The 27,766-nt window shown below is 43.6% G+C and overlaps 1 protein-coding gene across 1 annotated transcript in view; it reads right to left on the bottom strand.

Moving 5' to 3' along the window:
* The window catches only part of LOC126994337 (nephrin-like), a gene marked incomplete at its 3' end in the record, with an annotated part of 243,840 nt that overhangs the window by 54,684 nt on the left and 161,390 nt on the right, over nt 1-27,766 (bottom strand). The window contains 4 exon segments of the mRNA XM_050853683.1: nt 182-481; nt 9,087-9,377; nt 11,105-11,275; nt 20,583-20,735. Of these exon segments, the coding sequence (XP_050709640.1) occupies nt 182-481; nt 9,087-9,377; nt 11,105-11,275; nt 20,583-20,735 (915 nt within the window).

Genomic DNA, 27,766 nt, shown 5'->3' with positions numbered 1-27,766 from the left:
CAACTCATATGGCGCCTAGAAATAAAGAATATAATAAATCTGTCGCGTGAAATAAAGAGGGTAGGAAAAATAGTAGATACAGTAAAACAAAACAAGAATATTATAAGCACAAGAACGTTAGTAACTGAAGATGGGGAGAATATAATAACATGATGACAATGAACATAAAAACGCTACTTACTGAGGATGGGGAGCTTGAAGGTGTCCACTTTGGTTTCCCCGAGGGCTTGGTTGGTGGCGTGGCAGGTGAACGTGATGTCCCTGTTCAAGTGCGGCACCGCCAGGGTCAGTTCGCTGTCCGTGTGCCAGCCGCCGGAGCGCGTCGTCTCGTTTCTGGTGGAGGTCTCGGGTCTCGGCTGTCCGTCCATCACCCACGAGACCTTCGCCGGCGGGTTACTGTTCTCCGCAAAACAGTGGAGAGTGACGTTGTCCCCCACACGAGCTTGCTTGGGGCCGGTTACTCTCACGTTTTGCGGCGGAACTGAAAGGAAAGAAAAATGGTGTGTTAGGGGAGGGATTCTGTCCGAGGATGAATCTGTGGTGACGCGCGTGATGGAAGTAGAGAATGGGATGGAGCGATGTACTAATAAAGGTGGACTAAAGTATACGAAACAACATCAGGATTATGGGTAAGTATGAGATATAGATAGTTAGATAGATAGGTAGATATACAAACACAAATGGAATGACAAAAATAGATATATACACACGCACACAGACACACAAACATACCGCACAGAAACAAACGAAAACAAACAAACGTACGCACAATAAACACGACAAAAACATATGAAGGATCACCAATAATCTAATTCCACAAGATGAATCCTCGAGGGCGTGGACGAGGAAGGTGATAGATAAAGAAGACACAGCGGCAGCATCAGGTGAGTGTCGGGAGGGTAATAACAGCGGGCGGCGCGGCGTGGCAATCGATGTGGTGAAAACTTCAGGCGGTCCAACCACCAGGAAACGGTTTTGGTGGAGGTCTTTTCCCTGAGTGTGTGATACGTCTTAAAACTCTGGCTCGTGAGAGTAAGTGAGCATCTATATTTGCAGATTCACGTGTGTTTTGATTTTTATAACAGATTTATAGCATTTCATCTGTATTTTTGTGTCTCTATGTTTATCTACCTGTCTGCATCTGTCTGTTTCTGTCTGTTTTTGTCTCTCTCTCTCTCTCTCTCTCTCTCTCTCTCTCTCTCTCTCTCTCTCTCACTTTTTTTGTCTTGAGGGCGGACCATATCAAAAAAGAAGACCACACCTTTAGGAGCAAGACACCATCTCGTAAAAGTGAGGAAATGCATTAACGCACACTTGCACCGCAATTACCGCGGGGGCAATAAAAACATGAGAATGCATAATGGGAAACTAATACTTTTAATGGAAGGAGCAAAAGGGAAAAATCATTATCTTCGGGAAAGGAGGAATCATTCTCTCTCTCTCTCTCTCTCTCTCTCTCTCTCTCTCTCTCTTCCCCGCATCGTCTGTCATAAATTTAATTGCGTTCGTGTGTACCTGTTAAGTATACGGACATCTCGACAAGCAGCAAACAAAGAGGGAGGAACCCTACAATATATCTTCCCGTCGAAGTAAGAATTCTGCCCCTTAAAAAAAAGCAGAAGCAGAAGGGAGGAGAAACAGGGAGAGGGGAAAAAAGAGACCAGGGAAAAAATCTGATGCGAGTTAAAATAAGAATGGAAAAGGGGGAAAAATGTCTGCCGCGGAAATGCATGGAACAGAGGGATGAAAGGATGATTTAGAATGGCAGGTAATTCATCAGAAAGGGTTGGCTAAACGTATATAGCTAGCAGAGAGAGAGAGAGAGAGAGAGAGAGAGAGAGAGAGAGAGAGAGAGAGAGAGAGAGAGAGAGAGAGAGAGAGAGAGAGAGAGAGAGAGAGAGAGAGAGAGAGAGAGAGAGAGAGAGAGAGAGAGAGAGAGAGAGAGAGAGAGAGAGAGAGAGAGAGAGAGAGAGAGAGAGAGAGAGAGAGAGAGAGAGAGAGAGAGAGAGAGAGAGAGAGAGAGAGAGAGAGAGAGAGAGAGAGAGAGAGAGAGAGAGACAGACAGACAGACAGACAGAGGGATAGAATAATAGACACAAATGGGGACTCTGTGAACGGATTAATATTTTCAGGTGCACTAAAATTAAAAAAAAAAAAAAAAAAAAAAAAAAGGGCAGTGAAAAGTCTACAGCCGCCACCACGCAGCGCCGGGCCGATGTGGATGCTAAATGGACTAGTGGGGAAGTTCAGGCTAACTCCTCAAAGCGGGCCACCTTATTTCTCCTTAACACAATGTAGCACTGGGACTCTGCCCTCTAGCGTTAAGGGTGTGTGTTCTCCCTTCATGAAAATTCAGATGATATAGATATAGAAACAGACTGAGATACAAATATAAGTAGATAAACATACATAGGAAAATGAACATGAATAGTTATAAGTATTCTTCATCTTCCCAAATGTCTTTTTTTTCCTCTTCAGTATATACGGATGTAGATTTGTTTCTGTATTCCTTAAGTGCGCTACACGAGTGACACAGACACAGACAGCCGCTCGGACCTGCATTGACCATGGAGACTGAGAGCGCTAAAGACAGCTGCACCTTGCTTATCCCTGCCCTGCCCTGCCCTGCCGCATCCCGTCCCATCCTACAACCCTGCCGCTAGCTACTCCTCGCCAGGCCACACAACGCCACGCCGCCTATGCCGCGCCATGACGGGGGGACGAAGGTGGCCTGAATACATAATCTCAGGTGCTTAACAACGAGGACCCGTGTGAAGTCTGCTGTTGCGAGAAGCGTGTGTGTGTGTATGCATTTCCTCTTTGAAACGACCTTCATGTATATGCTTGTACTACGTAATATGGACTGTGATGACGTCTTTGGAAATTGGAATACCCCCCCCCCCAAAAAAAAAATATATATATATATATATATATATATATATATATATATATATATATATATATATATATATATATATATATATATATATATATATATATATATATATATATATATATATAAATATATATATATATATATATATATATATATATATATATATATCACCTACCACTCGAACGAAAATTTTTGAACGGGCTAATCAACACACGTTTATTATTTCTATAGCATGTAAATTTCATGCATTCGAAGTATTTTGACTAATATACCATAAACATTACTATTACACTATCATTACTATGTACACTGAGGGACGAATGCCTTTCCCAACGTCCTCCACCTCTGTCTAATGCTAGTGTATTCCATCCTGCTCCAGCAAAAACTAAAATTTCCTCTCTCCTCCTGGCGCTCTATCTCACGACTTCAGCTTCAACTCCTTGGTTGCTACTCTATGGTTGTCCATCTGTTATCAGTTTTCCGCATGATATGACGTACCCAGCCAATCTCTGACGATGCGAAAAATATCTATACTGCACGGAGAAAAAACGATTGCCAGGAAAAAAGGTAAACAAGGTAAACAAAAGAAGAGAGCTTTCGCGAGAAGAAAAAAACGAAAAAAAGAAAAGTGGTGACAGAGACACAACAAAGGGATGAAAGGAAAGAAAACAAAAATCTGTAAACTCTGAAAGAAAGAATGAAAGCGTAGTGAAGAATAAGCAACGGAGAAAAGAAAACGGGCTAAAAGATAGAAGCTGGCTCGAAGTTGAAACGAAACTTTCTGTGAAGCTATCATGGAGTCTTCAAACCTACGTGCCTGAGTGATCCTCTGTGTAGGTCTTTTTTTTTCCGTGTGTACTTTGCTCACATTTTCTTCTATAAATTTTGCTCTGGCGTCTTTGCATCTCCTACATAAATAACAACACTCATCTTGCATACTTGATAATGTGCAAATGAAGAAGCGCTTCTCAACTTGTGAGAAGAGATGGCAATGCTACACACACAAAAAAAATATAATAAATAAATCCATTCACCTACACACACACACACACACACACACACACACACACACACACACACACACACACACAGGCAAATAAACACACAAACACACACAAACACATAAAAGCCTGCATTAACAAACACCAAAAAACAGGCGGAAACACAACCGCTACAATCCCGAGGTGGCATTCCTTAATTAAAATAATATACAACGTGAATAGGTTCTAGATCCCCGTCTGGGCCCTGGAATCCGCATCCAATTAGAAGAAACGAGAGTGAGTGGCCATTTAGAGTCTTTCAGTTGTGTATTCTAATTTAAGGGCAAGATCCACGCCCGAAGGCGGAGGGGGACGGAACAGCGGAGGCGGCCACAAAGGAGGGAAGGAAAGGACGGAGGGAGGATTGGACGAATGGCGGAATGCGTGGAAATGTCTCTTGCTGGGAAAACAGGCAGCAGGTGCTCTTCCCCTGCTCATATGGATTGTTTTTGTTGTATTTTTTTTAAGCAGGCAGGTTCAATAACACTTAATATACCTTAAAAGATTTGATTTGCGCAAATATTATAACTGGATACACACACACACACACACACACACACACACACACACACACACACACACACACACACACACACACACACTCACACATTCTTCTCAGCTCTGCAATAGCACCTAATTCCACAAATCAAATAATGTCTCTCTCTCTCTCTCTCTCTCTCTCTCTCTCTCTCTCTCTCTCTCTCTCTCTCTCTCTCTCTCTCTCTCTCTCTCTCTCTCTCTCTCTCTCTCTCTCTCTCTCTCTCTCTCTCTCTCTCTCTCTCTCTCTCTCTCTCTCGGTTCTTCAACATTTATCTTTTTTTTTTTCACTGCCTTTTTACCGCCTATGCTTTAGAGGCAAAAAATGTTCACTATAGAGGCTTCTCGCTGGCCTGACATCGATTGCGTCATGCGTCTGCCACTTTCAAATCCTGTCCATACAATTTCTATATTCAATTTTTGCCGAGAGATAAAAAAAACATCCCGCGTGGCATCGTTACATCATCCCTTGACTATGTATATACCCTTTAATCCTATCACTTATAAATTCCTATCCTCGTTTTCTCTCCCTCACTTTGAATACTTTTTTTTTTAAGAGTCTTTTGCATGTAATATCACCATTAGCCTACCCTTTAATTTAGTCACTCACTTTCCTCTTCCCTCTCTACTCTTCTTCCATCTTATCTCCTCTCCCTTCTCTTCTCTTTTATGCCATCTCCGTTACCTGTTTATTAGTCTTTCGCTTCCTCTTTCCTCTCTTTCGCTCTCCCATCTCCCTCCTCTTCTTCCCTCCTTCTCTTCTCTCCCCTGCTTTCCCAATGAGCAAAGTCAAGCTCAGATTCGTAGCATCAAGGTCAGAATAAAAAAGAAACATTCCAATACTTTTCCTATTTTTAAGCTGAAACCGTTGCTGAGCATTAATTATTTTCTGCGTATTGTGACAACCGATGGCATTTTTTCCCTCTTATTTGTCTTTTTTTCTTCGGATTCGCGTTTCGGAGTAAAAGAGGAGAATGGATCACAATTTTATCCACTTTTTTCACCCTACAACTCTGACCCTTGAGTTATTGCTTTATATTTGGGTTAAATTTACATTTAAAGTTTATTTTTGTCATAATATTTTTTCTTGGAACATCTCTTCTCCATCTACTCCTCCTCCTCCTTTACCTCTTTCCCCTTCTCCATTTCTTTTCTTCCACTCCATGACTGTCAGGGGACGCATGAAGTAGGGAAGGAGGCGTTAAAAAGTCAGGACCCACTGGCCAGTAGCGGCGAGGGAGGCGACGGCGGTGCAGTTGTTGTTGTTGGTGGTGATGGTGGCATTATTGTTGTTGGTGTTATTGGTGTTGGTGTTAGTGGTTGAAGTGTGTGTGTGTGTGTGTGTGTGTGTGTGTGTGTGTATGTGTGTGTGTGTGTATGAGATTATAAACAATTTTTGCACCAGAACGTGGTATATTAGTAGAAATGCAAACTCAACCATGTAAGTACTGCTACATAAAGAGCATATTAGGGCCCTCATTATGCGTGTAGGGTTGTGTGTAGAGGCATGTTGGCACGCATTCAGAACTACACGCAAGCGCACTCGCATGAACACACACACACATACACACACACATGCAAAAGCTCTTACCTATTCACATAATGGATACTGACACGCCCACTCGCCGGGTAATCATGAATCACTGTGCAATCTCTCTCTCTCTCTCTCTCTCTCTCTCTCTCTCTCTCTCTCTCTCTCTCTCTCTCTCTCTCTCTCTCTCTCTCTCTCTCTCTCTCTCTCTCTCTCTCTCTCTCTCTCTCTCTCTCTCTCTCTCTCTCTCTCTCTCTCTCATCATTAACTTCTCCCCACCGCCGCCATACTCAAACTTTCTCTTCTCCATTTTAATAACGATCCTGTGCCCTTCTAATCATCGTTTTCTAAAAAGTTTCCTTCCATTTGTTTGGTTAACCCTCTTCTTTCCCTTTTTCCCTCCTACAATTGGGATATTTTACTGCTCTCTCTCTCTCTCTCTCTCTCTCTCTCTCTCTCTCTCTCTCTCTCTCTCTCTCTCTCTCTCTCTCTCTCTCTCTCTCTCTCTCTCTCTCTGATATCTTTATAGTCTTTTCTCCTTTATCTTACTTCCTTTACGTTCCCCAACTTCCTTCCTTAATTTTTCTATCTCCGTCTTTCTCGTCTTTTCTTTACTATTCATGGTTACTCATAAACATTCTATTCACCCTATCTGTCCCTTAGCCTCTTCACTCTTTTCAATCTTATCTTTTGTCTCTCCGTTGCTTCCCACTCTCCTTCCTTTATCTCTTACCTTTCACCTTTCTGCCTTTTCTGTACGCTCATTTTTTCCTCTCTCTATACCGTGATTTTTCCTATCCAATCTCTTTGTCTTTGTATCCTATCCTGTGTTTCTTTTTCGGTTCGTATCCCTGTATTTCCTATGTTCCTCTCTTATCCCTTTATTTCTCTGTCTCACATTCCTATTATTTTCCTTTTTAGTCGTATTACTCCTCTTTTTTTTCTTCTCTCTTTTTCTTTTTCATGTTCTTTATCCCTTACTCTTCCCATTCCTAATTCTTCCATTCTTGATTCTCCTTTCCTTCCTACGCATGCACATCTGTAGCACAAATTTTAATCCGTGATCACTTTCCTTTTCCTACTTATCTTTTTAATCCTCTTTCTTCACCTCCTCCTCCTCCACCTTACCCCCGTCTCTCTCTCTCTCTCTCTCTCTCTCTCTCTCTCTCTCTCTCTCTCTCTCTCTCGCCGCCCCGCCCCTGTACACACCGTCAAGGGACCACAACGACCAAACTTGGGATGAAAAGGCAGCCGAAACGAGACGACAAATAGAAAGTGGAACGAATTTTTGCAACGCCTTCGCCCCTCCGTCATGCAAGTTTCTCTTTGCTCAGTTACACGATCCTATTCTTCCCTCCAGAGGCATCTTAGGAGTCCATTTTCTCTCTTTCTTACTCTCTCTCTCTCTCTCTCTCTCTCTCTCTCTCTCTCTCTCCTACACTTGGCTTCGTATTTCCTTTTTCCACAACTAAGAAAATAGTCATATACTATACACTTTTTTTTTTAATTAGCAAGAGTGGCCATACAAGTAATGGAAAGTAATTTTCTGTAACTTTACGGTCAAACTTCAGATCCATCTCGGTATTGCTTGTTAAATCATATGTTTTTTTTTCAGAATTCAGCAGAGGTCACTATTGTCTTTCGTATTGTTTTGGATGCCTAGATGCCGAATCTATCATTATCACCATCAAACACACACATAATAAAACAAAAAAAGCCTCTAAGTTGGGGCAATATCGGAGAGCCACCCGCTTGTTTTTCTGTCCCCTTTACGCTCAATAACAAGGGCTGGGCGATGTGGCAGGCAGCGGACCCCGGCAACCTCCTGTTTACTATGCACGGTCACCTCCCTCCCGTCACGCACACTGCATCTGCTCTCTCCAAGTTCCTGTAGCGACAAGAACCTGCGGAGAACACGCGGCAGGACCCTTCGCGCTGGGCCCAGCCTGATGAATAGCAACAACTGTTTCTCCCATGACTTAGCAAGGCCGGTTTACGAGTCCTGTTTTCCAATGTTACAGATGTGTGCGAGGAGGAAGAAGAGAGGAGGAGGAGGAGGAGGAGGAGGTGAAGAAAGAGGCGTCAACAGGTAAGTATGAAAAAGAAAGTGATGATAAAATAAAAGTGGTGTTGCAAAATAATGTGCAGGCGCAGGAGGAAAAGGATAATTAGGAAGGGAAAAATTCTGAATGGGAAGAAGGATGAACAACAGAAGGAAATTAAGAACATAAAAAAAGAAAAGAAGGAGGAGGGGGAGGAAGAAAGAGGAAGTGGAGGAAGTGAAGTGGTGATATGCAAATAATATTGAGAATCTGGGAAGCGAATGAGAAACCCAGAGCCAGTGATGGGGACAAAGGAAGGAGAACGACACACCGGGATGAAAAATAACATAAACTGCCAAAGTCCAAAGGTAAAGCCATTAGAGGAGCGGCTAGTTGTTGTCCGCGGGAGTTGGTTGGTGAGATAAGGATCGCCGGAGGGGAAAGTTGAACTAGAAACTTTGTGTGCACTGAGTGAACTCCTTTGCAGGCTTCTGAAGCGTTTGTGGATGTGTGTGTGTGTGCTCTGACAAACACACACACACACACACACACACACACACAGACCCTCCGGAGCAGTGGCATGCGAAAAAATATATTTACTTAAGAAAACACGACACATATGACTAGTTCGGTGGGGAAAGTATACCTAATAACAGGCTTCATTATATTTACATATGTGTGTGAGAGAGAGAGAGAGAGAGAGAGAGAGAGAGAGAGAGAGAGAGAGAGAGAGAGAGAGAGAGAGAGAGAGAGAGAGAGAGAGAGAGAGAGAGAGAGAGAGAGAGAGAGAGAGAGAGAGTATAGGAGGGAGGAGGGGGGGTATAGTAGTTAGGAAGTATCAGAAGCGAGGATGAGTGTGTAGCAGTAGTAGTCAGGGAGGAGGAGGAGGAGGAGGAGGAGGAGAAGGAGGAGAAGGAGGAGGAGGAGGAGGAGGTGTTATATTAGTCAAAGAGGAAGAGGAAGATGAGGACAAGGACGGGCGAGGTGGAGGTGGAGGAAGGGGAGGGGGATGACTGTTGTTAAGTCCCTCTAATACTCACACTGCACGTTGAGCTTGACGGAGGCGAGAAGCGGCTTGTCGGTGAGCTTGTTCCGCACCTCGCATGTAAACACGGCTCCGTTGTCCGCTGAGTCGACGATAAACTTGTACTCGTTAACACTCTCGCCGCCCTCCGCCCGGTCCGTGCTGTCAATGTTCTCGTTGTTCCTGTACCACACGACACGCCCCAGGGGGTTGCCACCTCTCGAGCGGCAGGTGAGTGTCCGCTCCTTGCCTGCCTTGATGGCCTCGCCCGTCGTGTAGCCTGTGATGACGGGCGGCCCGGGGGGATCTGCCAACGGAGAGGGACGGGTAGATTAGCTGAGGGATTAGGAGTGGAGGAGAGGTATGATTGGTCGGTACAAAACATTGAAAGGTTATTAAATAATTCCCCGAGATATCATGGTAAAAGATGAAAAAATAAATATGTGGTCACCGGAGAAAACAAGTGAGAAAGGAGTAACTGTCACAAAAATAAATGTATAATATAAAAACGCGTAAAATCGAAAGGAAAGACGCCTGTGAATTAATAATAACACAGGATAGTGAATGCGGCAATCGAGTTAATGGAACAAGTGGTTACCCGAGGAGAAAAAAAGGCCAACAGAGGTTATACTCGGATTATAAAAAATATAAGTGAGTAAATAAAAGGAAGACGAGTGTGAAATAAAAAAATAAAAAAAAATAAAAAATTGTGCCTGATATTGGAAGCAGTTATCGAGGTAGAGACAAATATCTACCAGAGAAGAAAATAGGTCAACAGTGGGCATGGTACCAAAACAAAAACAAAAGTGGCACCTATAAAAGCGTAAAAACAAATAGACGCTTGTGAAATAATAATCGCGCCTGATATTTAAAATTCCACGCACGCTCTGGCACGTGTCCAAGATGCGAATAAAACACAAACTGGGGTCGGGAAAAACATGTATTAAGCATGGTGAGAATTTGTGTGGTGTGGGGATGTGCCAAGTGCTTCACAATTTATGGCTCCCGGGACGGCTGAAGTGTCACAAGTTATATAGAAAACAAGGCGTAGTGAAATATAAAACGCTCCCTGTTGGCGGTGTCAGGGATGTGCCTCAGAATAAATCACACTATAAAGCAACAACCAGGAGGCGAGCTACTGTTGCTGCAGCTGATGATGATAGTGATGGGTGTCGTGGCTGCTCTTGTGTCACGGGGGAGGGGATTTGCGTGGGGGGGTGGGGGGGGGGCGGTCTACTGGAGTGCTGCGTTGATCCTGGTGTGGGTGTGGGTGGGTGGGGAGGGGGGGCGGGCAAGATTTAGTCACTCAGGGTCACAGTAAATAAAATGTAAATTCCAAACTCGGTGATGGATTTCTGACAAGGGCACAACGGACTAAATCTCTTGTGAGTTATGACTGTTATTTATTGCCTCATCTCCGCTTGTTATGCCTCCTTCAGCGCCCTGACCTTCACCCCACTCCGGAGGTCTGTTAATTTAAAAACACGAGCCGACGCTGGTAATGCCGCCACATGATACTACGAACATTATTACAACAGGTTCAGCAGTTCGAAATCAATGTACGTGCGTTACTACTACAACGACAACATTTCTGGCTTAAATGAACGGTGTAATACTAATCCGGTTACACGAATGGATATTAAAAACCCATACTGAGCCTAAAATTACAGACGATCTAAGAGAGTGATCCTAAAATTAAGGTACGGGAACATCCATGGGTATACGTGATAGGAATATTGGGGGTACCCGATAAAGTTTTTCTTTTTGTTCTTTTTCCAACATATCCCTAGAAAAAATAAGAAATAACTTAATCTAAACCAATCGCAAATCTATAGCATTGTATCACTGATGTAAAAATTCACAAACAGGCTCATTAATAAATAAATGAGGAGAAAGCAAAATATCTAAACGAATACTTAAACAACCAGAATCATTAATTTAGTCAGGATTCAGCAGAAACAAATAATGCAAAGAGAACTGGCTGGAGCACACACTGGGCCGGGTAAGTGTATACGAGAACGCACTGCTACTCACACTGGACTGAGATCTTGACGGACGCCCTGATGGGGGTGTTGAGGGCGGGGTGCTGGGCGCGGCAGCTGTAGTGCGAGCCGTCATCCGCCGGGGTGAGCCGCAGCGAGATCTTCGATATGAGGTTGTGCCGCCGGTGCTTCGATGATTCTTCTGCTATGTCGACCCGGGAGTCTGGAGGGAGAAGGAAGAATTGTTTGTTTCACCCACACGTTACTAAAATAAAAACATGCATTCATATGATGGAGGGGTGAATTGCGATTATTATTATAACCTTACATGTGAAATAAATAATGTATTCGTGTCTACACGAGGATGAGGGTGAAATAGATTATGTGAAGTAAATGTGATTAAAAACATACTGGAAATATGATTAAAAAAGAGAGGCAAAAGACAACTAGGAATAGAAGCATTTATGAAAGGCGCATGTCCTGCAACGGAAAAGATATACAGGTTGATGATGACAATTGTTATGAGTAACAAGCTTTCACATGTATTTTGAGACTAAAAGAACTATTATCTTTGTCTTTTATGATATGATATTATAAGCACGCATCCATGTGTCTGGACCAGGATTGCCAAGGTAAAGAAAGAATACCAATGGATTGAAACCTAAGCAGATTATAAATTTGCTCTCGTTTATGATGCAACTCCATGGGTCATATTGCCTTGCGCTTCCAATTTACTGTTTTACGTTCTGTTCGTAAATTCGTAGACATGCATTTCCCGCAGGTTCCCCAATCGTTGTATTAATACTTAGTAGTCAGTATACAGCTCCTCGATTTGTGAAACATGTATTCAGTATTCGTTGCATTATTAATAATCCTTCAAGCTGAGTCTCTCTCTCTCTCTCTGTATATATATATATATATATATATACATATATATATATATATATATATATATATATATATATATATATATATATATATATATATATATATATATATATATAACACACACACACACACACACACACACACACACACACACACAGAAATACCCAGTCAAGCATCCACGCATCAGAGCACATTGAAGACGCTCCTGTTGATAAAAATCATCGCTACCGAAATATATGCGTCCTATTTATCAGCGCGAAGACCAGCCTCCTGCCCAACCCACCCACCCAAGCACCCCCGCCCGGCCCTTCCGCGGCCCTCATAAATCCGGAGACGAGACGGAGGATGCACACGGCGGGGACAGAGCTGGACCACGAAAAGAGTTCCCGATCATATGGCGCCTCGTGTGCGCTGCTTGAAAAATACAGCGTGAATACAGAGGAAATAGGTAAATAGATACAGATAGATAGAAATATAGATAGACAAACAGACAAAAAGGTGTATAAATACCCTGAGAGATAGAGTGAGAAATGATGTCCGCTACTCACTATTGTTATTTCTGCCTTATTTTTGTCTTATCTACGGGTGAATTTCTTGTGTGTTGTTTTGAAGCTTATGACTTGTTTCTATACTTTCCAACGCATCATTTATACAATAACATTATGTCTATCAGTGATGCTATTCCCTCTAGCTTATGTATACTTCTCAAGAAAGATTTGTTTAAGGGAAAGCTGAATTTAAAAAAACGAGCACATATACAGTTCCAAATAATTTTCAGCAGAGATTTTGGAAAACTTGAAATTTTCAGTAACATCTATTCTATACGAAGGATAAGCTTTTTTTCCTCGAGTAGATACATCATTTCAAATTGTAGGACGACTTCTTACTACAACTTGGCGATCAGGAACTAAGGGAAACTATGAAGATTAATGTTAAAGATCAATAAGATGAAACAAAAGCACCACAAAAACAAAAGACCCACAGAGAAGAAATTGTATGTTTAAAAAGATAAGTGTGTGTGTGTGTGTGTGTGTGTGTGTGTGTGTGTGTGTGTGTGTGTGTGTGTGTGTGTGTGTGTGTGTGCAAGAGAGGCGGCATCCTTGCGTGTCGTGCTTGTCCGATTAATCTCGTTGTTGTCCGTCGTTTATCAGCGTGATGGCGGTGTGTCAGCGCGTGTATAAAGAGCGACACAACAGCGGGGCGGGTCAAACATTGGATCACCGGGAGGAAACGTGCAAGCTGAGAACAAATATTGACGCTTCAGTAATTGATATCTTGTACTTTTACATGCGATCGCTATTGATTAATGAAGTCGGCAGTCCATCCACAGCGCAGCCTCGCCCTCTTCCAATGCAGGACACGGCACGAACCATAAAGGAAAATAGTAGAATATCCTTGCTAGCGACAACATGCTTTTTGTGAGGCTCGGCTCAAAGGGAGTGTGTGTGTGTGTGTGTGTGTGTGTGTGAGAGAGAGAGAGAGAGAGAGAGAGAGAGAGAGAGAGAGAGAGAGAGAGAGAGAGAGAGAGAGAGAGAGAGAGAGAGAGAGAGAGAGAGAGAGAGAGAGAGAGAGAGAGAGAGAGAGAGAGAGAGAGAGAGAGAGAGAGAGAGAGAGAGAGAGAGAGAGAGAGAGAGAGAGAGAGAGAGAGAGAGAGATTGATAGATATTTCAACACTCAAATACATCTACTAAAGTATTTGCAGGAAGATATTACCTAATATAAATCATAAACATAAACTGAGATATAAAAGGAGCCAAATTCACTTTCAAAACGAAAAGCAACGCAACAGATAAAAGGAGGAACACTAGACAAAGAGAGCGACAATCCTTCATTAACAACTACCCCTTCCAATAACAATAACTATTATTTCACAGGAAACACTTCCCTCTCGCTGCCTTGACGGAAACACTTCGCCCTCTGCCTACCCTAACCCTTCCTTCCCTTCGCTCGATAATCAACTCTTGGGGTCCCTGGAGGCGAGGGTTCTGAGTCAAGGGAGGAGAGGAGAGTCAAGGGAAAGGCTGAAAGGGCTTCGTAGGAGACTTCCCCATCACGGCACATGGGCAATATCAGGTTCTTGAGGAGAGAGCCAAGTCTAGTTTGCATATCTAGTTTGCTTAATCGTTTTACGGCAAGCTACATCGATTCCCAAGACCCCGAACGGCGGGACGCGAGTTACTTTTTTGTTTGCCTTCAGATATTGGTGAATGTGCGGCGCGCCCGAGGGAGGAAATATCGAGTGGTCCCTCGGGCCGTACTCTGCTAAAAAAATACTCTCGCCTACTTGGTTCGGGAAGCTCGGCAAGAGTATTCAAAATTGTAGCGTTGTATCGAGTCACTTCAGCATCTCCACGAGTCCCTATTGAACCATCCCGCTTATTTATTCTCGTCGCAGGGAACGTTTTCCTTTTCCTAGGTTGGGGAAAACTTGTATACGATTTTATTATGTTGAAATACCATTAGTGGTTTGTCAGTACCAGTGGTATATTTTTTTTATTGACTATACGTATAGGGTGGTGCAGTTGAAATAGCCGTTTGACAATAAGTGAAAAGAGACAAAACAAATGCAAATAAGAAGTTATCTCAAAGGAAATGTAAATAAATAAATATCACACACACACACACACACACACACACACACACACACACACACACACACACACACACACACACACACACGATAAAAAAAAGGCCATCCAAGCTTGAATGTTTCGAGAGCGAGAATTATACAAAAGAGAAAAAATAAATAAAATGTTGAAGCAGATGAGGAGAATGGAAAGGATGATGGGCTGAAGGGTAAAAGAAGAGGAGGAGGAGGACGAGGGGGAAGAGGAGGAGGATTAGGAGAAAGAGGAGGAGGAAAGAGGAGAAAGAGGAGGAGGGCGGGCCGGAGGATACCTGCGATGGGACAACCAGATAACCTGACGTCGGGGGGTGCCACTGATAACTCTATTTCTTGGATCTCTGGAAGGGAGGCCTCTGAGGGTTATCTTGGGAGGCCAGTCACGTGGTGGGGGGCTCGGGACTCTGGTGGTTCCCGGGGCGTCGCTACAGCCGTGAAGTGACTTATCATTTCGGGAGATACGTCACTTCGAATTCACGTGAGGGAAGGCGGGGATACGCGTCTGACTGTACATGTTGACTTAACGTTCGCCTTCAAATACGTGCCTCTTCAGATTTATGTGCGAGGCGAGACTTGAATAAAAGCTGAACTATATATTATTGTCACTTATTCTTTTCAAAGCGCCACTTGAGGTTTATGTGGATTACATGGTAGGATTACATGCCTGACTGTATATCCACTTCCTCTCTAAAATAAGTGGCACATCACATTCAAGAGCGCGGGGAGATGTGATAAGTTTCTTCTCAGGTCACTTTTGCACTTAAAAATTATCACTTCATATCGTCGTGTAGGAAGCCAGAATTAAGCGTCCAACTGTGGTCACTATTATTCATCCCGCACTCCCCAAACTGCCATTCCTAATATATTCGTTTGGAAAGGCAAAGCTCAACAGCATTTGCTTTCAGGTATCACATTAGGATAAGTCTCGCTTTGGAGTTATATTCATGGGAAGTTAAGAACAAACTACCAATTAATGTCTCCAAGATCTCTTGTCATGAATTTTTAAACGTTTTTCATGCACGTCTTTGAACACCAAGCTATACGTCAGTTACCTTTCAAAAGCATATATAGGGAAGCAGGATTGAACGTCTTAACTTCATATATCTTCCGGCTCGTGCTTCCTCAAAGACACATATCACTTAGGATTTATGAGCGTGGGAAGGCAGTAACAAACGCCTCACTGTACACATATTCACTTGACATTTCGGGCTAAGCGTTACTGCTGCCTCGAGAAAGTTTGATGGCGTGAATGGTCGGCTAACTTTACAAGTATAAACAAATTTATTTTACAACTTTTACATGCTAAGCAAAATATGCGGTGTCGCAAAACCAGGTATGAAAGCATTTTTTTAATGGATATGCTTTGCTAGAGAATACATACATACATATATACATACATACATACATACAGTTGCTTACCACTCCAAAACACGGTACGGCAATATAGCAGAGATGGAAAACACTCGGAAAACCCTTCAAACTTTTTCCAAACCCCCACCCCGAGAGGCCAGACAAGAAAGATCCCCTCTTTCAACGTTCCCGCGCCGGCACCTCCACCTTCCTCACCTCTCCCTCGACACCTCGGCTTCATTTATGGGGATAATGAGCGCAGATCCGGCAATGAATGTGGCGCGTGCACGATGATGAATGTTGTTACCGCCTGCGTCCAGGACCTATTGTGTTAGGAAGACACCCGAGTGAGGAGGCAAGGGGGAAAGAGGGAACAGAGAGAGGAGGAAGGCGAGAACCAGAGGAAGGAGGGAGCGCAGAGGACGAAGAGGAAAGGCAAGGGGCATGATGTAGAAAGTAATAGTAGTAGTAGTAGTAGTAGTAATAGTAGTAGTAGTAGTAATAGTAGTAGTAGTAGTAGTAGTAGTAGTAGTAGTAGGAGGAGGAGGAGGAGGAGGAGGAGGAGGAGAAGGAGGAGGAGGAGGAGGAGGAAGTTACTGGGAATGATGGTTAAGGAGGAAAGACAAAGAAAGCAGGGGGAGAAAGGAATAGAAAGAAGGAAGGGAAGGAGGAGGAGGAGGAATAGGAGGCGAAGGAGATGGAGGAGGGGGATATGGAGGAGTAGGAAGGGAAGGAGGGGGAGGAGGATAGAGAAAATGGAGAGAGAGGAGAAACGGTCGTCGAAAAATAAAATAACAAGCGAAACCTGATTCAAGATTCCACTGTCCTTAAAATTCTTGATCGAGGGTAATTAAATAACGAGGAAAATATTTTGCAGCAACCAAAAGAGGAAGGAAATGCGAGGTGGAGAGGACGAATTTCAATTTTAGCCTGGATTAAGGGAGAGGCGGGAGAGGAGGAGGAGGAGGAGGAGGAGAGGTGCATCAAAAAGAAGAAAAAAAGAAGACTCTGGAAAGGTATTAAGGGAGTGATGCATTTGAAATCCTGGATAGAGCAACAGACTCAACGAAATGAAGAAAAGCCAACACTGAAGCCAGACACAAACAGGGGAGGAAAAGTGTGGGTCTGGGGGGCTTAAGACCTGAGGCGTGGCGGCCCAACGCAATGTAAGGGACGCGAAGAAGCACTGGCGCTGCTCTGGCCATGGAAAAAAGGATTAAAGGTGCACCCGGGATATCAAGAAAGTCTGGAAAATGAGCAGAAGGTACCGGGGAGCGGGCAGGGAGCGGGTCATTAGGGAACGCCGCAGTACCGGGAACATTCACAAAACACAGCCACCACGCGGGGCCCCATTATGTATTCTTTGCGTCCCCAAAACACAAATCTAATTTTCATAAGGCAAACAGAGTTATGAAACATTATTCCCCGTGCCAGACCTCGCCCTATATGGATACATTAAGCAAATATGTCCACGTTCTGTCCTCCGCCTGACGATGATGTCCATCCATGAATAATACTTCCACCTCTAACGGCCGTGCTCTGTGCCCTGCTGTGGCCCGTTGTTGGCCGCAAAGATGTTATGTTTTTGGCGCCGTCCTTGACTTTCATCGCCGCGAACCCACGACTCATGCTGCACTTTTTGGCACGAAGTCACACAAAAAACGACAAGTAAATGGCAACCAAGGAATTTCTATTTTCAGCCACTGCATGTGTTTGAAAATAAGTAAGGTTTAAACATTTGAGTATGTAAAGAAACACTGATATTGCAGTCATGTTAGTGGTGACATCCTTTACTTCATGTTTGTGAACTAATGGAGAGAAAATACGTGTTATTTACCGATATGAGCCTTTGAAGAATTAAGGCTTAGCACTAACGATGTTGTGAGCATTAAACTATGAATATTAAACAGTTAATAACATCAAACATGGAATTAAAATGAAAATGAAAAGGAATAAACTCACCGCTGCCTAAGTGGCTGATACACGATGAAACAATTTACACACCAATATTCAGCATCCTGCCGCAGATAAATAAAAGAGAAGCAAACACAAACAGACTAAGCGGAAAACAGAGCAGCGGCAAAGCCTTCAGCCAGTACTTGTCTGACGCGTGTTAACAAGCGGGCGAGTAGATCATAGGCACCAGTCAATGAGTCGAAATAACGAGGCTTCATTTGTGGTTTCGGAGCTTCATATGAACTGACTGGCTGACGCGTACTGGTAACCAAATAAGAACCTACTTACGGGACATCAAACCAAGTGGTTGGCACGAGTGAAAAGCTTTTAATATTCACTGATATTTAAAGCAGTTTCCAAATTATGAGAGGCCATTGTCAAATATTACGTTGGGCAAAGAATGAACATCTGAGCAAAAAGTAAAACATCAGACTCTTTGGATATAAACAAGATGATTAAAACTAAATAATTTTGAGTAACTTTTGTCTCTCTCTCTCTCTCATATAATTTATAATTTCGACGTTTTTGTGGGTTTGCTTTTCAGACTGCTCTTCCCTCTAACACCCACACATATATTTTACATTTATCAAACTCGTATTAAAGCCAGGCCGTAATCTCACTCCTTTTACACTGTTTTGGCATTCAGGAAAAAGATTGCTAAATTTAAAGGACGAATAGAAAAAATAAATTGGGGTTTGGGTTTAATCCCGAAGCGCCATAATAAAGATGTCTAATTTTCAAATATTCCTGAATGAACGAAATGAAATGCACCATATTCGTGTTATCCTGCAGGTGAACGTTTCGCTTAAGTGTCGCTAACTGTTGCTACTACTACTACTACTACTACAACTACTACTACTACTTTTAGAAACACAGCGCATCATCAGATAGAAGCCGCAGAAACAGTGGTGGCGAATGTGGCGAGGGCAATAACAACAAAAGCACCACTACAAAAGAAAGTCAAACTCCAAACCCTTGACTACCACAAACATGCATAATGGCACACGACTGAGGGACAAAGCAAACAAAAGACGAAGAGAAATTTGCACAGCTTCGCCCGGCGCTGCTGCAGGAATCCCAGATGAAGAATGGCTGTTTTCTCGCTGTGCAGAATGAAGTCCTACTGCAAATTAGAGCTGAATTTCTGAAATTACAACGCAATAGCGAATTTTTCCCTCAGCCCAAAAATTCCGTAGCCTCAGCAGGGCAACTGTAATGCAATTTATGAAAGAGCAGAGAGATGGTTGGTATGATGCGGCGGTGTAGGAGCTAAGCCGTGGAATGCCGCGGGAAGATAATTCGCAACAACATTCTCTCTCTCTCTCTCTCTCTCTCTCTCTCTCTCTCTCTCTCTCTCTCTCTCTCTCTCTCTCTCTCTGTGGTTTAGTTTTGTTTAATTCAGTTTCAGAACAATACAAGTCAGTACGTAGTAATGGCAAACAGTTACTTATCAAACAAAACATGTGAACTTGATTACAATAAACTATGTGCAATATATTTAAGTTTAATATGTGTAAACGCTCTCACACTCAAGGTTTGAATGAACACTGAAACACGAAAGGCTGATAATGACTCAAATAACATACAACGCACTTAACGATTCTCCCATGCACATATTCTCACTTCCTACTGAACTTTTTCTTCAAAGTCGATCCTTTCCTACCTGGCTTTGCGTTTAATAAGCACTTACCGGACATAAATGAGAATTATGTTGCGGAAAGTTATCAATGAAGTGGTAATACCTTGCACACTCTCGTAATAAGTGTGGGAAAGTTCAGCTTCCGCACTGGTGATGATTGTGACCTTGAAATAAGCGGAAAATGCACCACACTTATTTTCTTAACCACATAATTGACATGATTGCGATATCTTGCTCTTCACCACGACAGTAATCAATTTTGAGGTTACAAATAAAAAATCCGCCTCAACTCATACACACACACACACACACACACACACTCAGCTTACCCCACCCCCTCCCCACACACACACCTTCCTAACACACAGACACGGTTATCCATAAGAACCATTCAGCAGTCTACTCGTCAATCTTTCAAGCCACGTCCTCTATTCTGTCTCCGCCACTCCCACGCCCCCGTTCTACCGTCCCCACAGTCCCTCGCACAAAGGCAGGACCTCCCCCTGGCCTCCCTTTGACACCTTGCCGCGGCGGGGGACGGAAGCTCACAGTGGCGGCTTCTCACACCACTACAGCTACTGATGGACGCAGGAATGAGGGATGGACGGATGCCAGAGATAGAGTCGCGAGAAAAAGATGTAGTGACTGTTAGTGAAGGCAGGAAAGAAAAGAAAGTGAAGCAAAAATCGTTACAGGATGAAAAGAAAGCGTGTCCGTGGAAAAAAAATATAACGAGAGAAACGGAAAACGGTAGGAGCAAAAATGTGGGTTGGTGAGGACGGTGAATGGAAAGGTGAATGAAAATAACGCGACATACAAGATTGGAAAAGAAAGAGAAACACGATTGCATACTGTATGGATACTGAGAGCAAGTGGAAATAATGAAAAGTATAAGACTGAGCAATGAAGCTAGGGAAACATGAATAGTAAGCTACAAATGGATATTCACGACACAACAACAACAACAACAAAATAAAAAAGGATACCCTCAGTAATTTAATCAGTGGATCCACGTGCGTGTAGCGGGTCCATCAGCTCTAAGGGTGAATCCAACAAATCTTCCTCGGGACTCACCTAAATGGATCTCCTGGTCATTCTTGAACCACATCACTTCGGCGACCGGCTTGGCGTCCTCGACTCGGCACTCCAGCGTCACCTCCTCCCCCTCGCTCACCTCCAGCAAGCCCTCACGGCCCCGACCCAGCAACTCCACGGCCGACGGTGCCACTGTAGGGGAAGAGAAGGGGGATTAGATGGGAATCAAGAGGAGGTGGAGGAAGAGGAGCAGGAGAAGGACGACAATAGCGGTACTGAAGGAGAGGAAAGCAGGGATCAAATAAAGACTGAGTGAAGGAGGAAGACAAGAGCGATGATTACGAGGAAGTGGAAAATGAGAAAGAAAGAGAGAATGGAGTGGAGGGAAGATAGAGTTTGAAATACAGAGAAAGGGTTTATGACAGAAGAGAAGTACACCTGTGGGGAGAAGCGAAATATAGATTTATGAGTTTAATTTCCGGGGATTACGGTCTTTTAATTAAAGTCCGCAAATCCTGCAGTGATAGTTATAATACCCGATTGTCAACCTTAATGTAATTTTGTTGTTTTTGGCTTAACATCTACAAAGGTTAATTAATAATAGTTTCCAAGGTGACTTATAAAGGAAATTATTCTGATCTGTGTGTGTGTGTGTGTGTGTGTGTGTGTGTGTGTGTGTGTGTGTGTGTGTGTGTGTGTGTGTGTTTCTGTATAAGGAAATCCAACGCTTTCTTTTAAGTCTGAAAAATAACAGTTCCAAAACTTACAAACAAAAAATATTTCGTTCAATATAAAATTATTGAATCCTGTCAGTCAAATTTGGAGGAAAAAAATTGAAAAATCGTCTGAATTCAGTGCTGTGGCCTCGGGTTGGACGAAAACGATTCCATATAAGCTTCCAAAAAGAAAACCCGCAGTCAGTAACAATTACAAGTAAGATAATTACGACTCCCTTTTGATGAGGCACGACAAACCGTTCAGGGGATTTTATTATGCGGGATGCGAGCGAGTCCTTTTGTATTACCTTTCGGGATACTCCAATTAGCTCCAAATTAATCAACAGGTATTTTTCCATCAATCAGCATTAGCCATCTACATGCTAAATTATCTATCAGCGCCAACAATTCGACAACAGGTAGCCAAAATATTTTTTTCACCTCACGCCAAAAAAAAAAAAAAAGGTTTGCGGAATTCCCTGCGTCACGACTATGCATGGAGCCTTCATCCCCTGCAGATTCATTATCATGATTGACAAAAACAACAACAGAGCCAGCGCCAAAGGCAGCCAGGCGCTCCCGGGTACACACACACACACACACACACACACACACACACACACACACACACACAGCCTCTGTTTCCATCCCTTCACCTCATTCCCTTTCCCCCTCTCCACTCCCTGTCTCTACCTTTCTTCTCTCTTCATCCCATTCTCCACATCCCTTCTCTATCTCCCATTCCCCCACGCATTCCAAATCTTGCCTCCCTTTCTCCCTTCTTATCCCACCCCCAATAACTATAGCGCCCCTCTCCTCTCCCTGGTCATCTATATTCATCTCCCTCTTTCACTCTCCTCTCTATCTTCGCCCCGTGCCATCACCTTTCACCCATCACCCAATACCACCACTGCAGCCGTTGTCACCGCCGCCCCCGCCGCCAGAAGCAGCTGAACAGAAACCTCGAACTCCCGCCGAGCTACAAAGGTGCTCACAAAAGGAACACGGACATCAAGAGGGTCGCGGCTCTGAGAAATCTAAAGACGTCGCCTTATTGATGCAGTCTCTTGTTTTGGCTTGGCGTTGTGATCCTGACGTGTGTTCTGTATTTTTTTTTTTCCCATTCATTTTGGTTATCTGAGAGACTTGTTTTCGCTGCGTATTTTCAGGGCATGATTAGCAATGTAAACTAACTGCAGCTTTCTTTTTCGCTGTTATCTACTTACAGATGACAGACTATTCACTGTGTATTTTCGGCGCGTCCAGAATACAGATAACGTTATTAAAGAAGAAAAAAGGTAAGGGCTGAAAATAAGAATGAGACTAACATGCTCAAGACGTTACTAGAGGCGTGAAGAGTATACAACCTCAGATAATAAGTGCGTGATTTAGTGACCCGCAGATGATTCGGTCTATTCACCTTCCCTTTATTACTACTCCTCTCTCCTGACACATTCCCACATTAATTCATCTTCCATAATCCGGCCATCCCCTCGCTTGTCCCTCCCTCCAATATCCCTCTTCTCCTCCCTTAATGCATCCACCGTCCCGCTCCTCCTCCTCTCCCTCCTCCTTCTCCTTCCGCGACTTCTTTCTTCCCTCCGTCTTTTTGTCGCTTATGTTCTCGCCCCTGGCTTAACAGAAAGAAAAGCCTCCAGCAATCCAAGGCACACCACCACTCCTTCCCGACGGCTCCTTGCACGGGCAATAGTCATCACCTGAAGAGCAGCGAGACAAAAGTTCTCTAATTAATGGCGAGTGGAAGTCTGGGAAAAATTCCAGAGTGCCGTATCAAAGGTCCAGCGCGTGTGTGCAGTGGACTGTGCATATAAGAGATTATTCCTTTTAGGGGGAGAGAGAGTCCTTTCTCCTCCTCCTTCTGCGTGCTTGGGTGTGTATTAAGCTTTGTCCTTCTGTGTGTGTGTGTGTGTGTGTGTGTGTGTGTGTGTGTGTGTGTGTGTGTGTGTGTGTGTGTGTGTGTGTGTGTAAGTGGTCACAGCGAATAGGTACACCGTAGGCACTTCAATCTTACTTAGCCGACCATGAACGTGTATCATTTATTCAGTATTAGAAAGAGAGAGAGAGAGAGAGAGAGAGAGAGAGAGAGAGAGAGAGAGAGAGAGAGAGAGAGAGAGAGAGAGAGAGAGAGAGAGAGAGAGAGAGAGAGAGAGAGAGAGAGAGAGAGAGAGAGAGAGAGAGAGAGAGAGAGAGAGAGAGAGAGAGAGAGAGAGAGAGAGAGAGATGGGGGGGGGGAAAGGGGGTACTAAGCTCTCCCCTTGGTGTACCCTGCGTAAGACATCTCCGGGGAACAGGGGACCGCCTCGAGTCGGCCACCTGGGCTGCAACGACACAGACTTGATATAATTGTTTTGGTAATGAGATCAACCGAGAGTGGAGACTTCCCCGGATAATAGAATTGGTTTGGAGGCGGCGGATGTCGGGGAAGGATGGGGAGGTGCCGGAGAGGGAAGGAGGCGGGACTGAATAGAGATGGTGAGGCGTGAGAGGGAAGAGGGAGGGAGGAAGGGAAGGTATGTGGGGAAGAGGGACACTGGTGATGGCAGTGTGAGATGAGAGAACGTAGCGCCTCAGTGTCTCCCCGTGTGGTGGTGGTGGAGGTGGTGGTAGAGTGGTTTGTTCAATACCCTGAAAGGTTCTCGATGGTGGAACGGAAATTAGGTGAATATACAGATTTAATACAGGAAGGGCGGGTGTTTTTGGTGCTGTGGAAGTGAGTTCAAAACCTTCACCCATCGGCCCTTACAGGAATAAAATGGATCACGGTGTAAATTGGGTGGATTCACAAATTTACCACACTGAGGGGGACATTTCTAGCGCTATGTACATGAGTTCCAAACCAATTCTCCAATGACCAAAGTGATTTATGATTTGATGGATTGGGTTTTCTTTCCCCTATCTGAAATTTCAAGTTGTAGTAGAAATAGATCATTTTTTACCAGCCGCGTTAGCGAGATGTATTGTTTTCGGATGACAAAACTTTTTTATTTTTATTTTTTATTTTTGCGCCGGCATTGAAACTAGCAGCGTTTTCAACTAAGACTTTTTTTTACTTAGAGAGAGAGAGAGAGAGAGAGAGAGAGAGAGAGAGAGAGAGAGAGAGAGAGAGAGAGAGAGAGAGAGAGAGAGAGAGAGAGAGAGAGAGAGAGAGAGAGAGAGAGAGAGAGAGAGAGAGAGAGAGAGAGAGAGAGAGAGAGAGAGAGAGAGAGAGAGAGAAATAAATAACCAAATACACCTTTAAACAAGTGCATGGTTCCAGATCAATTTCATACCCTTTTCTCTTTCCCTTAGACCGAAAAGAAGAAAAAAAAGAGAACCGGCTTCCATGAATACGCAAGGTAGGATTCCGGGGACAAATGGTATGAAAATTAGGGCGGCTGGTGAAAAGGAAACGAAACTTTAATCTCCAGCATTTTTTTTCTCGGGTTTTGTTTTCAGGTTTCTTTCAAAGCCACGAGCCTCGCCGTGTAGGAGGGTAAACAATTATTTGCAGCCCGAACGTACAATGACGACCGTGCGGGAGGATCTTTCTTTGCCGCGTGCAGGCGTGCGTCTCGTGCTTCTTCTGGCTCTTTTTCATAATAGAAGGATACAGACGAATGGGAGAATACCTGACGCAAAGTAGGCATGCAGCGGCTCCATGCGAAATGCGGGCGTAAATGAGTTCTTTTTTCCCGTCTCTCTCTCTCTCTCTCTCTCTCTCTCTCTCTCTCTCTCTCTCTCACACACACACACACACACACAAAATTTCGATCTCCTTAATTTCATCACATTTGTTCTGCGCCATCTACCGTAAGTCTCACTATGTTCTCAAATACTTTTCTTTCGGACAGTTTTACTTGTTTGTGTTTTTTGTGAGGATACCATACACAAAAGTAGTTTACGTGTGTGTGTATGTGTGTGTGTGTTTGTGTGTGTGTGTGTGTGTGTGTAAAAGAAGAGAGAGAGAGAGAGAGAGAGAGAGAGAGAGAGAGAGAGAGAGAGAGAGAGAGAGAGAGAGAGAGAGAGAGAGAGAGAGAGAGAGAGAGAGAGAGAGAGAGAGAGAGAGAGAGAGAGAGAGAGAGAGAGAGAGAGAGAGCACGTGAATACAATTTCAACTTTGGAGAACAAACTATTTTAGCTACGGAAAAATATATATTTTTCTTAATATATTTTCATTGTTCATCTCATCCATCCTTTAACGATCTTGAAAACAACGCGAATGTAATACAAATATCGACCCTTATACACACGGCCACTAAAACAACAACCATCACCACCAATACCACCATTATAATTACCAGCACAACTACTACTTTCACCACCAGCTTCTCACCATTACAACCATCACCACTGTCACGATTATTAATACCGTCACCATCAAACAATGTCCACCACCAGCAGCTTAACTACCACGACATCTTCCTCACTACCATCATCAGAGCCGGGAGCGTATAGGCACCCTACTACCAGCGCTACCAAAACATACGTTCCTAATCACAACTACAAATACAGCCCCTGACATACAGACGGCCGGGAAGGGGGACGGGAGGGCGACACAATCAATAGACTCACTCACTTCACAACCGAGCCACCCCGCCACCCACCTACTCCTCCTGCACAGCCCTACCCACCCCTTCCACCTCTCTACTTGCCCCACTCACTACACCGCCACCATCCACCCGCCTATTGCGATATAGCCATTTCTCCTGCATCACACTGCTCCACTCGACTCCACTTCACTCCACATTCCCCTCAAATGCCCTCACAGAAAAAAAAAATGTGGATGAAAATAAGAGAAAAAGTCGTAATATGTTGTACCGCGCGTTATTATGAATTATTTATATTTTGGTGCAAGGAAAGAAAAAAATGAGTATTAGTTGTTTCTAAAAAAGTTGTCTTATGCAAAAACACCAGCTATTATTTACGGTTTACATATTAAGTAAGATCTTTCCTTTGCTTTTTTTTCTCTCCCTTTGTGTGTGTTTGGAAAAGGACATTAAAATAGGTAAATTTAAATGTATGGTTAAAGTTTGTCGGTTTAATTTATGGCGAGGAAAATAAATCGAAGTAGAACGTGGAAATATGAGTTTTTTTCTTTACCATGCGTTTCTATTTCTTTTTTCTTCATGCGCTGAATGTTCGTTGTGACATTTTCCATTCCTTTTCGTTTTGTTTATTTTCGAAATTTTCCTAAACTGTACGTACTACAAAACATTCTTCCACCAATCGATTATACAACAATTTCTATAAGGAGAGAGAGAGAGAGAGAGAGAGAGAGAGAGAGAGAGAGAGAGAGAGAGAGAGAGAGAGAGAGAGAGAGAGAGAGAGAGAGAGAGAGAGAGAGAGAGAGAGAGAGAGAGAGAGAGAGAGAGAGAGAGAGAGAGAGAGAGACCGGAGGGGAGGGAGGGGGAGAGCAAGAGAGGGAATGGAAGGGTGAGATATAGGATGGGAAGTAATAGCGGTGAAAAAGGACAATGGAGTTTTAGAGCCAGCGGCCAGAAAAAGAGAGAGAGAGAGAGAGAGAGAGAGAGAGAGAGAGAGAGAGAGAGAGAGAGAGAGAGAGAGAGAGAAAGTTATGATGAAAGACCAAACAAAGGGAGGAGAATAACGGCGAGTGAGTTTAGGGAAGATGGAACAGACAGATGAAAAAAAATAAATAAATATTATCAAACAGAGGAGCGGAATTCATCAAAGGTTCTATGGATTCAAACGCCCATTCATCACCTTGCGGCGCCACCACACCGGCGCCGCTAAAGCCAATTTACTGTGAGTTGGTCCGAGTCAACACATCAACACCACAAAAGAATTATCCTCTCATGATTTTTTATTTTTTTTATTTACCAAAACTCTTCAACCACAACTCTTCCTGCTTCTGCTGCTCCTCCTCCTCCTCCTTTTCCTCCTCCTCCTCCTAATCCTCCTTCTTCTTCCATGGACTACTACTATTATTGTTACGACTGCTATACTAGCTACCACTATACTTATTCATATTCCTATTACTACTACTACTACTACTATAAAAATACTACTACCACTACAACTACTGCTACCAAAACTCACACACACACACACACACACACGCATGTACGTACTTGTGGTCCACTATAGTACACATGCACATCTAAAAAATAACAAACCCCGTCTTCCTTCTTTTTAAGTGAATGTGAATAAGGAAAAACACTCGGGTATGCATTTATTTCCCCTTGATTAAATCCCATTGTTTAGCCGCCGCTCAATTACAAGGCGAAGACCAGCCACGCGACCCGCGCCTCCTCTTGATAGTGAGGGGAAGGGGAGCACCGGGAGGACGGCTGCAGACTGAGGCTTATGAGTGCACAACGCTGGCTACAACAACAACTGGCACTACTACTGCTACTACTACAACGAAAACAACTGCTACTTCTATTATCACTACTAAAGGTTCAGCTACTATTGTTCGTACACCGACTATTCCTTGTTCTCCTTCTTTTGCTCCTCCTCCTTTCCTCCTTTCCTTCGTCTTTTTCC

Source organism: Eriocheir sinensis, chromosome 1 (assembly GCF_024679095.1).
Source record: "Eriocheir sinensis breed Jianghai 21 chromosome 1, ASM2467909v1, whole genome shotgun sequence".
Lineage (NCBI taxonomy): Eukaryota > Metazoa > Arthropoda > Malacostraca > Decapoda > Varunidae > Eriocheir > Eriocheir sinensis.
This window is presented reverse-complemented; position numbering and strand designations above follow the sequence as displayed.